Here is a 12,795-nt window from a genome sequence, read left to right as displayed (position 1 = left end):
AAGTTGAACATTTTTTTCCCCCTTGAAACTACATGGACCCTAAGTAAGGCATGTGTAAAATTTGAATGAAATTGGTTATGTAGTTCTCAAGTTTTAGCGAATCATAGTGGAGAAGATATGATATTGCTATGGGCTCGCCCAAGGCAAGAAGTTGAATGTTTTTTTTGCCCATTAAAAAAACATGGACTCTAAGTAAGGCATGTGTAAAATTTGAATGAAATTGGTTATGTAGTTCTCAACTTTTAGGGAAACACAGACAGACACACGTTCTCAGTTTTACATATAGAGAGATTATTATTTCTGGTTCATCACACATTATACGCCGAGATCGTTAATTAGTCTACCGTACACATTCTGGAGTCAACTGCAGTCTACGTGGTCGTCGGCAGAACTTCTTTTCTACTTTATGCTGCAGTTAACTTCTATTTTGCGCTATAGAAATTTTAAAACAAAAATGTTTCTCCCATTTTAACTCTATCAGCAAGGAACGAAACTCGACATACTAATTACTTCACATTCATTGCCACGTCGCTCAAACTTTCCTCGCAAAGTCTCTTCATTATCGACGACATTCCATAGTTTTGTCATGCATTATTTGAAAGTCAAATCACGGCAAAACTTCACCATGTAGCAGATTAAATTCTTTTTTTTTTTCACTTCGTCTTTTTAGATAAAATAAGACAAGTTATTCACATTAACCGAATGTTTTTGTATGAAATAAAATAATGGAAATTATTTATTATTAGCGTGTTCATTTTCGAAAACTTTCATTCTTTAAAAAACTTGGCTGACATCAAAATCTAGATATGAGTCAAAGAGAAAACCCCTACGTGGTCAATAGACCAGCCAAATCTTCCTAAAATCATATCCTACCTTGAAAAATAAGAAAACGGTTAATTTCTGTATCAATCTAATAGGAGTGTCTGGGATACCTATTTCTTTATTACCCACAAGGGGCTAAACACAGAGGGGACAAACAAGGACAGACATAGGTATTCAGTCCATTACATCGACACCAGTGCGTAACTGGTACTTAATTTATCGACCCCGAAAGGATAAAAGGCAAAGTCGACCTTGGCGGAATTTGAACCCAGAACGTATCGCTGACGAAATACCGCTAAGCATTTCGCCCGTCGTGCTAACTTTTCTGCCAGCGAATCGGTTACTCCCTAGTTTTGTGGTGTTGGCAGTCGGTGTTATAGGATGTGATGAGCTAAGTGGTGCACTGGTGATAGATGAAGTGGGCGGAAGACTGCAGAATGCATGCGCAGCAGGAGTTTGTCAAGCAGGACAGTTCCAACATAGACGGGAAAGCGTTAAGACGTGTAGAATTCGTGAAAGAGACCGCTGATTTCGAAGAGGTAAGGCCTTTTGTATTTCTTTCTCCCGTTGATTCTTTTTCTGTTGTCTTCTTCATCCATCACACTACAAGTTTAATACCCGGCCACCAGAACAAGAAGAAAAAAGTTAACGAATCTGGAAAACAAAATTTGCGTAAACGAAACGGAGAGGAGGAGAGGACTTTCGGAAAATTCACACAATCCTATTTTTTCCCTCATAACTTTCAGGAGCCAATGGGGCAATGTTTCGTTTGTAGTAGCAAAAAATTTCAGTTATCTCTCTCTTTCACACATTACTCTCTCTGTCTCTTCACACACACTAACAGAAGCACTTCACTTACACAACATACTGTCTGTCTCCCACACCCCATCAAACACACACACACACGTACATCAATGCTTTCATAGCTTCAAAAGAAATTTCCTCGTCATAAAATCGCTTCCTCTTAGTCTCTTTCGCTCTCATTACTTCAAATGTTCCCGCAAAGCCATATGTAAAAAAAATTAAAGTTTTTTACAGAAATTGACGGAAACGTGCTACAAGCGTGCTACTACAAACGAAACATTGCAATGATGAAACCAATGGGCCACATGCGTGCTCCATTGGTGGGATACAAGCATCAACAAAAAAATGTTATTTTAAATGTTTACCCCACCTGAATTGAGGCGGCGTGTGTGTAAGAAAACAAAAGAGCACGTAGTTGCGCTACATCCTGTTACAGGCACCACTACGGAATTAGCTGTCAGGAGGAAAGTAAAAGAAAGTGTAACTTCAATCTGACGTAACTTGTTTGTTTCCGTAGAACTTATCAAATTAAAAAATGCAAAGTTAATATATTTTCTGAAATTGCAAATTATTTAGAATATAAAAATATAATTTTCAACTGAGAGAATTTAATGAAATATAAAACAAATGCTTTGTAGATACTTCTATTCTGTAACGTTTCAAATGCATGGGTATAGATGTTGAATTTGTTCCAATAACTTTCCAAAGATTTCGTCCTTAAATTCATAATGCCACATGAATTCAATGAGATGGGATTGAAGTAAATTTCGGGCTGTTCCATTTTCTCTTTTGTTACGATTCTTTACATGCTTCCATAAACATTCTATGTGGTTGGTTGTGGCAAATGTTACCGGATCAACAAAATTTATTGCCGGTGGCACATAAAATACACCAATCTGACCGTGGGCGTTGCCAGCCTCGCCTGGCACCTGTGCAGGTGGCACGTAAAAAGCACCCACTACACTCACGGAGTGGTTAGCGTTAGGAAGGGCATCCAGCTGTAGAAACATTGCCAGATTAGACTGGAGCCTGGTGCAGCCTTCTGGCTTCCCAGAACCCCGGTCGAACCGTCCAACCCATGCTAGCATGGAGAACGGACGTTAAACGATGATGATGATGATGATGATGATTCACAGTCAAATGCCTATATCCTAGCTGATTGAGCGTATTATACGAACGCCAGAGGTTAGAAATTACAGTTGTACCAGGCTATATACGCTCTTGTATAATTTCTAAAAGAGTGTCCGCAGTCCGATCTTCCACTGCCACCAAATACCATCTTCTAGTATCCCTTTCCAAAGCACCAAAAACCCACTGCGTTTTAACCTGATGGCCAACATTATATTTTCTTCTAACAAACGCTCTTTCATCTATCTCTACAATTCAGTTTGGCCCTCCGAGCTTAATGTTTTGTGCAACATAATATTCTGCACATATATCACAGCAAAAATTTCTCCAATCTATACGGCATTCCTGGGCTATTCCCTTTGCTAAATCTTCTTTTGCCCAATAATATAAAATATCAATAATCTGGTTGCACTTTAACTTACTATTCTCTAGAAATGTTCCTTGAAGGATGTAGCCAAAAAAAATTTGTCGGATGGCGTGATATGGTCATGTGGAAGGCCTTGCAGAAAAATGGTTTCAATTAGAAAAGGAGGATCTATTCCTTTTGAACGGCAGTTTTCAACACAATTTCTGGCTCTCTTGAGAAAATTGTAATTTGTAAGTTTAACGTAGTTTAATTTTTCAGATTTTAACCAATCAATGGCCTCTACTCAACACTGTTCATGAATTATTTCACCATGGTTAACAGCAGATACAACCTGCGAGAACCTTCTGTACCAAGTAACCGGCTCTGCATAGTAGCCACAGCTTCACGCATGACATGTGCCTCAACTGGCTCTGCATTGCATTCTTCTAACGTCCTATTATAGACTCTTTCAATGCTCTGTACTTATCGCACATGCATACATCCACGTTTCTGCACACACATTATGTATACATGACGGCCTGTCTATTATTATATATACATGACACACACACAGACACACATGTTAACCTATCAATAAAATCTTTCTCTTAAACATTCTACTGGTTGTGTCTCTCTTTTCCTGCTGGCATTCATACTCATTCATCCTTTTTCCTATTTATTGTAATCGACCGTGCGGCGTACTAAAGGAGACATTCTCGTCACCTCTCCTTCACACGGTCATGTGGTGTGTGCACGATTTGAATATAAAGGCACCTACCTTCTCTTCCTCGTGATGGAGACCCTTCTGTGGTAGCTAATCCTTCGACACAGCTCCAACCCGAACACTAAAGATAGCAGCTGCTCACCCAGACCCTTCGCCACCATCCTCACACGTCTTGTCATTTGGACGGCCCACGTTGGAAAGGCCCAATTGACTGCTGCCTGCGCACGCCTGACAGCAGCCCCTTCCGGTTGCCCCAGCTTCCGGTCAACGCACCCAGCTGCTGACGTCATCCCACAGGTCATTCTACAAACTAAATATTAACCATTGAGTCTAGGTTTACAGGATCCGGTCTAGCTTGGTATTACACTAATTAGTTCAACATCACCTCCAGGCACATTAAGGCCTTTTTTGAGGATGTCATTTTGTTGCAAGTATTTGACCAGGCTCTCAGCAGGTGGAGTATATCATTGTACTTGATACCTTATCTTACCATATATGCAAAAAATGAAAACTAAACCTGCTCCATTCAAATTTGTCTCTGAAATGCAAACATGGTTAAGTTCCAACATCATCTTATAAATGAAACTTTTAAGATATGTGCCAAATATCAGATAAATATTGGAGAGAAAAATGGTTATATTAATTAATCATATAAATTTTTAATTATTTTAAAAACTGTTTAAAACACATTAACTCTGTGTTATGTTAAGAAATATGTTCATGTAAAAGTTAAAATTAGAGTTTGATCAGAAGAGATTTCAGACTTTGCTTTTATAGATGTCTCTAATTACAGTAATGTCTAATATAATATTTTGAAATGTTTGCAAGAATTTATTCTGTATATTTTCTCTTCATATTCTATATTCTCCAGATACTATCGTATACAATATGGACTCAGCAAAGAAACAAGACATCAGTAACCTTGCTGCTTCAATTGATTATTTTACAAACAGTCTTTATCAAGCTGTGGCTACAGGAATCAATGAAAATGTCTTCATGTCACCATTCAGTGTTGCTACTGTTTTATCAATGGTTTATTTGGGAGCAAGACAAAACTCTTCCAAACAGTTTGAAAATGTTTTGAAGATAACATCAAATCCAGATTCTGTAGCTTTAGCTTTTAAAGAATATTTTTCACTTTTGAAAAACTCAGATAAACTCGTCACATCCAATTTAGTGAATCGTTTGTGTGCCAATGAAAAATTCCCTATTTCAGAAGACTACAAGAACAACATGGTAAAATATTTCTTTTCAGATATTGAAAATGTAGACTTTATAACAAATGCTGAGAAGACAAGAATAACTATTAATGATTGGGTTAAGAATAACACAAATAACAAAATTACTGATCTGTTACCAAGTGGAAGTTTGACACCTCAATCGGTTCTAGTTCTTATTAATGCGGTATACTTCAAAGGAACGTGGGCTGAAATATTCTCAGAAGAAGCAACTTCATCTAGAAAGTTTTATTTAAGCTCTGACAAGACTGTATCTCATGATTTTATGTATATATCTGAAGAATTTAATACAAAAATAAGTGACAACTATAAAGTGGTTGAGTTACCTTATATAGGGAAAGCATTTAGTATGTTTGTAATTCTTCCCAATGAAATCAATGGCCTTGCTGCTTTAGAGAAGGAGATTAATGCTCAATTTCTCAAAGACATTGTTGACAGAAAAGGATTTGAAATGATGTGTCTAAAATTACATATGCCAAAATTTTGTTTAGAGAGTAGTTTTCAGTTGGGTGATGTTTTGAAAAAGCTTGGACTCTCTGATATTTTTGATCCTCTAAAAGCTGATTTATCTGGAATGACTGGTGGTGAGAAGAATATTTATGCCAGTGAAATGTTTCATAAAGCATTTGTTGATGTTAATGAAGAAGGAACGGAAGCTGCTGCTGCAAGTGGAATAGTCACGACCTTCGCGTCAGCACAAATTTTTATAAATCGTATAGATTTTGATGTCAATCATCCATTCACATTTTTAATTGTTGACAACCGAACTAAAATGATCCATTTCATTGGTAAAGTAACAAATCCTACAACATGAGATGATATTGCCCTGTCAAAGATTTCCCTCTTATGGAATACTACATTGTATTATGTGGAGAATGTAACTGAGCAAATTTATTTAGAATTGTTTTTAGTAAAATGACTGAGGTCATTACAGTTGTAATCGTGTAGAACCAAGGTCATATCTATTCAATGATATATTATAATACCACATTAATCTAAATCAATATTATGAATTTGTATATGCCATACATTGACAGAAAAATTTGACACTTTTTAAAGTATCCTTTCTTTGCAAGTTTACTATTTTAACAATATATCTACTGTTGCCTGTAAACGTTATTTTCTGGTTGAATAAAGTGAAATCAATATTTGTATGTTTCATATTAATAAAGTATCTCAGTAAATATTCCATTATTATGTATGTGTTGATTGCATCTGGCTTTTATATTCTTTGTTTTAAATTTAGACATTCGAAATTTTTGAGCGCCCGTGTTCACCCTTTGTAATTATGTCTTGGATCTTGATAAACTAATTACATTGTTTCAATAATTGCGGCATTACAAAACTTTTGGAAAGTTAACAGCCAATGTACCATATACATATATATTCTCAAGGTAGCAAAGAGAATATATACCGTCTATTCTAGAATGTTCTATCTATAAGTAGAACAAGAATCAGTGAAGAAATTCCCATATACTTTTCTATTTTTGTTGCTGTTACTGAAATTCCAGTGATGGGGCTTCATTTAATATTTACAAACCAACATTTTCATTTTTAAAAAATATTTGAAAATATTAAGCAAGATGCAAACAAATCATCATCATCATCATCATCATCATCATCATTGTTTAGCGTCCGCTTTCCGTGCTAGCATGGGTTGGACGGTTCAAACTAGGGTCTGGGAAGCCAGAAGGCTGCACCAGGCCCAGTCTGGTCTGGCAGTATTTCTACGGCTGGATGCCCTTCCTAACGCCAACCACTCCGTGAGTGTAGTGGGTACTTTTTACGTGCCACCGGCACAGGTGTCGGACAGGACTGGCAAACGGCCACCAGCACGAGGGCCAGGCGGGGCTGGCAACAGACTAAAAAATAAATGGTACAAGCCCACCCAGGAGCAGTCAAATTTTCTAGGGTACAGGTGTTGCTGTATAGTTAAGAAGCCCTTCCTAATGCCAACCACTCTGTGAGTGTAGTGGGTGCTTTTTACGAGGGCAGTCGGGGCGGCGCTGCCAACGGCCACGTTCAGATGGTTCTCTTACATACCACCGGCACTGTTATCACAGCTGCAATTTCCATTGATGTTCATCGATTTCGATTTTGATTTTCACTTGCCTCAACAGGTCTTCGCAAGCAGAGTTTTGTGTCCCTAGAAGGAAAGATATGCATAAGTGGACTGGCTACATCCCATGTAGAGGTCACAGCTTATGGTCCCACTTGTCCTGCCAGGTCTTCTCATGCACAGCATACTTAAATATATATACATATCCATCTGGATATTATATGTAAAGTAAATACATCAGAAAAGGCAAACTTTCTGTAGTATTCATGCAGAAATAATATCTCATATGGACATGCTTGTTTAAAAACACAATTTATATCAGGCACATGAAGATTGTCCTAGCAGTGGTTGGTGAGAATGCTAAATGTGTTCATGTCCTGTTAGACATTGTTTTAATAATGGAAGGCAAGGTTTATGATATTGGAGGAATATCATCTCCTTCCATCATCTTTTTGTTCTTTATGTAGTTCAGGCTTCCAGCAGGTGAAGAGAAAAGACTTCAATTATAAATGCTATTTACAACTGGTTTATTTACAGGAAAGGTAATGAAGGGTGCTGCTCTCAGCTGCCATCTTAAGCTCCGATAATGCGGGTGCAAATTGCCTCCAGCCAGTGGTGTGTTCAGCAAGCGCTGGTGTGTAGCGGCGCCAAAGAAGAGAGATTTGAAGAGGGTTTTCCCTTTATATAGTTTTCTATCACGAGCCTCGTTGTGATCTTACGCATGGCAAATGGATGCAGGTGAGGTCTCGCTCCCGTCTCGGAGATGGCAATGGCTGCCGTGAGATCTCATCCAATATGGCGCTGACTGCTTGTGCTGCTACATTGTCAATGGCACATACTCATAGCCAAGGGAAAGGCAAAGGCGCCGATACAGCTTGGCACCTGTGACGTCGCAACTCATTTCTACAGCTGAGTGAACTGGAGCAACGTGAAATTAAGTGTCTTGCTCAAGAACACAACACGCAGCCCGGTCCGGGATTCGAACTCACAACCTCACGATCGAAAGCTCGACGCCCTAACCACTGAGCCATGCACCTTCTTAAATAAGGCAGAAATGCATCTAGCATACTTACCACTTTGCAACTAGAACAATTTTCGTCTGCCTTCGATATATATATTGTATTTTTTAATGCAGCGTGTTCTTATGAGATAAAATAATTTGAGATATGCACAGCAGTAAATCAATCTTTTGTGATGTATTTACATTAATTATGTGAAGGTGCATGGCTTAGTGGTTAGAGTGTAGAGATTACAATCGTGAGGTTGTGAGTTCAAATGCCGGACCGGGCTGCGTGTTGTGTTCTTGAGCAAGACACTTTATTTCATGTTGCTCCAGTTCACTCAGCTGGAGAAATGAGTTGCGATGTCACAGGTGCCAAGCTGTATTGGCCCCTTTGCCTTTCCCTTGGATAACATCAGTGGTGTGGAGAGGGGAGGCTGGTATGCATGGGTGACTGCTGGTCTTCCATAAGCAAACTTGCCCGGACTTGTGCCTGGGAGAGTAACTTTCTTGGTGCAATCTCATGGTCTGTGTCGTGACCGAAGGGAGTCTCAGACATTAAGTATGATACACAATTGGTTCAATAATATCTTTTACCTTTACAAAATCAATGAAATAGATTAGCAGTCAAATACTGGTGTGATTATAGGGATATTCATTCTTATAATGAATGCATTGTGAATGTGAATAGAATTATTATAATACAAGGTCTGATCAAAAAGGATTGGGCTGTTGCTGAGTTATCTACAATGAAGCCACTTGGAAAATTCACCTTGAACCCTGTCCCGCATGCACACTTCTGTTGTTTATAACAATGCTTGGAAGTAAAGTGTGTAGAGTGTGGTCATCTCAAAAAAAAGGGTCAAGTTTCAAATGTGCAGGATCTCCTTGATTGTGTTGAGGAAGACGAAAACTTTTGAAAACAGTTATAAGAGGTGATAAATCATGGGTCTTTTGGCTGTGACTCCAAAAGCAAGTCAAAAATCAAATTCCATTTGAACAAGATTTCAAGACATCATGGAAATCTAAGAGAATGCAATGCGGCAACTGCTCACTGTCCCCCCCCCCCCAAAAAAAAAGTTCCAAGAATACTTCCATTAATGGAAACGGCACTGGATAAAGTGTGTGTCTTTAGAACAGGATTACTTTGAAGGCGATTAAATGCTGAATTGATTTGTGTTATAGTTTTCTTTTTATAGCACAAGTTCTGATATTTTTTGATCAGACCTCATAGATAAAGTGACATAATATACATCTTAACAACTAAAATAAATTCATAGAAAACATGGTCTGAGAATGTATTTTCAACTTAGCACCAAAATGCTCTTTGCTGACAGGAAAGTTTAAATGGCATAGATATTTTTGAAGAGAAGGAAGAATGGCTTTTATTTCTACATAAAAAATAATATAGAAATGGTTAATGGATGCCTTGTAAGTTAAAACAATATAAAGCAGCCATAAATTACTGTAATCAGTCAATCTTATAAGTTACACACATGTGTGTAACACGTGTGTATATACACACACACACACACGTGTCTGTATAGGTGCAGGAGTGGCTGTGTGGTAAGTAGCTTGCTAACCAACCACATGGTTCCGGGTTCAGTCCCACGGCGTGGCATCTTGGGTAAGTGTCTTCTGCTATAGCCTCGGGCCGACCAATGCCTTGTGAGTGGATTTGGTAGACGGAAACTGAATGGAGCCTGCCGTATATATGTGGTCGTCAGAATCTTCACTATCTCGTCCGGCAGCTTATTCCACGGATCCGCAACCAGGACAGAGAAAGCCCCTCTCCTTCGATTGAGATGAATTCGTCGCAGATAGAGCTTTTCGGAGTGACCCCGCAGCCGACACTCTGGTGCAGGAGTGTAGAACAGCTCTTTCGAGAGGTTACACTTTCTGCTTATGATGTTGTGAGCGAGAATGAGATCACCACGGCGGCGGCGTTTTTCTAGAGAATAAAGGTCGAGCGTCTTCAGCCTTTCGTCATAAGACAAATGCTTGAGACCAAGAACCATGTGGGTAGCCAGCTTCTGGACACTTTCGAGATGATGTATGTCTTTGGAAAAGAAGATTGTACCTTTTTAACCATTCAATAATTTGCTCGTGGTCTTTACACAACATTAAAAAAAATAAAAGAAAGGTTGATTGCTGTTGGAACCTCTTTAATCATAAGTCTGCTTGACCATGGCTAAATTGACTCTTAAAAATAACAACTAAATTTTTTTCTGACGCAAAGGATATTAGCATGCTAAGAGTTGCCTCCCTTATATTTGTTCATCAACTCATTCAAATTTGTTTTTTTAATTCGAATTGAAAGAAAAGAGAGAAAAAAACATTAACAATATAAAAGATTAAAATGAGCAAAAGAAAAGAAAAACCAAAACAGGCGCAGGAGTGGCTGTGTGGTAAGTAGCTTGCTTACCAACCACATGGTTCCGGGCTCAGTCCCACTGCGAGGCCACTTGGACAAGTGTCTTCTACTATAGCCCCGGGCCAACCAAAGCCTTGTGAGTGGATTTGGTAGACGGAAACTGAAAGAAGCCTGTCGTATATATGTATTTATATATATATATATATATATATATATATATATGCATGTGTGTGTTTGTGTGTCTGTGTTTGTCCCCCTAGCATTGCTTGACAACCGATGCTGGTGTGTTTAGGTCCCCGTTACATAGCGGTTCGGCAAAAGAGACCGATAGAATAAGTACTGGTCTTACAAAAAGAATAAGTCTCGGGGTCGAGTTACTTGATTAAAGGCGGTGCTCCAGCATGGCTGCAGTCAAATGACTGAAACAAGTAAAAGAGTAAAAGAGTAAAGAGAGAGTAACCTCACCGAGGAAACAAAGAAAAAGGGAGAATTAAGCAGCAAAAGATGGGGTGAGAAGGAGTAAGAGGTTTTACACCCCAGACCAAATGGCATGTTCAGCTGCACTCCACTGACATAACTGCAAAAGCATTATCACAGAGAATGGCCAACAATGCTCGCTACAATAGCCATACCACTTTGCTGGGTTCATTTTTCACACGGGCCACTGCTTTCCTAATTTAGTGGAAGGAATTAGCAGTGAGGGGCCCAAGAACACCGAAGGTCTTGATGGCAATCTGCACAAACAGACAGCAGCCAGTCAGGCTCATGCATTTGTTAAACTTCCTCTCTTTTGCGTTATGGGCAGTAACACTCATGTTTATGGGCCAGATGCAGCTAGAGAATGTAGCACATCATGTCCCAAATTAGGGATTTGCTTTTCCCCTATGGAAACCAATATACCATACCGTAAATCCTCAAGTATAATCCGCACTTTTTACCTAAAAATTTAGTGGTCAAAATCCCTAGTGCGTACTTTATACGAGATTAAAAATGAAAAATATTTTCTAAGCAATATCCGAGTCTCTATTTGCTGTCCGGCAATGCTTATTCAGACACATTTTGTAATGTCGGGCACGAAAATACCTTAAGCTAAGCCTGAAAGCAATGAAGTCATAAAAGAATCATCCATAACTTGCAGTAAGCAACATTTATCAAAATAAAAGTATTTAGAACACAGAATAACATGTAATAAAAACAATTTGCAAACATATTTACATTCCCATATAACAGTTAAGAACATCACCATTATTGTATTACGCATGTGCAGAAGTATTTGTTCAACTACATGCTGCTGATTTAATTACTCATGACTCAAGTTAGAGAAGGAGTGCGTATTATACACAAGGTTTAGGATTTTCAGAGGTACAGCCTCCTAAAAATCCTCTGCATATTATACTCGAGGATTTACAGTATTCTGTTGGGGCACCTACCATCACCAGTCAAAACCTACTCTAGCTCCAGCAGTTGTGATGGAACAGTGAAGGCTCCTTCTGATTATATTCTCTATAATGGCATACCAGTAATTTCCAGATAAACTGGTTAGAGTCAATAACATTGATGCTCAAATGGCCCTAACGATCCATCATTCAAAGATAATGAATGTGGTTCTAGTCATCACTACACCCATCATCATCTTCATCATTGCTGTCGTCGTCATCATCATCAACTTCTTTTTCTTCTTCTCCTTCTCCTCCTCCTCCTTCTTCTCTTCTTCCTCCTCCTTCTTCTTCCTCTTCTTCTTCTTCTTCTTCTTCGCAATCTGCTTCTTCTCCTTCTTCTTTTTCTCCTTCTCCTTCTCCTTCTTCTTTTTCTTCTTCTCCATTTTCTTTTTCTTCTTCTTTTTCTTCTCCTTCTTCTTCTCCTTCTTCTTCTTCTTCTTCTTCCTTCTTCTTCTTCTTCTTCTTCTTCTTCTTCTTCCATTTTCTATCTTACGAAAGGTAAAATAAAGTGAAAGTATCTGACATAAAGTAGAGAAATGTTTTGTTTAATTGTTAACACGTAATACAGAAATAGTGGAGAAGATATGATATTGCTATGGTCTCGCTCTAGGCAAGAAGTTGAACGTTTTTTTACCCATGAAACTACATGGACCCTAAGTAAGGCATGTGTAACATTTGAATAAAATTGGTTTTGTAGTTCTCAAGTTTTAGGGAATCATAGTGGAGAAGATATGATATTGCTATGGGCTCGCCCTAGGCAAGAAGTTGAACATTTTTTTGCCCATGAAACTACATGGACCCTCAGTAAGGCATGTGTAAAATTCGAATGAAATTGGTTACGTAGTTCTCAAGTTTTAGGGA

The 12,795-nt window shown here is 38.6% G+C and overlaps 1 protein-coding gene across 3 annotated transcripts; it reads left to right on the top strand.

The window, feature by feature from the left end:
• The first annotated feature begins 1,198 nt into the window (after window positions 1-1,198).
• Window positions 1,199-6,254, top strand: LOC115222373 (leukocyte elastase inhibitor-like). Of its 3 annotated transcripts, none has more exons than XM_036511184.1 (3): window positions 1,199-1,361; window positions 3,187-3,344; window positions 4,696-6,254. In XM_036511184.1, exon 3 carries the CDS (start codon window positions 4,713-4,715, stop codon window positions 5,874-5,876), a length of 1,164 nt encoding a protein of 387 aa, XP_036367077.1. In that variant the 5' UTR covers window positions 1,199-1,361; window positions 3,187-3,344; window positions 4,696-4,712; the 3' UTR covers window positions 5,877-6,254. The 3 variants fall into 3 exon arrangements, with proteins under 3 accessions (XP_036367077.1, XP_029648441.1, XP_029648442.1); XM_029792581.2 differs by having other exon boundaries at window positions 3,187-3,351; XM_029792582.2 differs by lacking the exon at window positions 3,187-3,344 and having other exon boundaries at window positions 1,200-1,361.
• Window positions 6,255-12,795: the final 6,541 nt, after the last annotated feature.

This window comes from Octopus sinensis, linkage group LG19, assembly GCF_006345805.1.
Source record: "Octopus sinensis linkage group LG19, ASM634580v1, whole genome shotgun sequence".
Classification (NCBI taxonomy): Eukaryota; Metazoa; Mollusca; class Cephalopoda; order Octopoda; family Octopodidae; genus Octopus; species Octopus sinensis.
This window is presented reverse-complemented; position numbering and strand designations above follow the sequence as displayed.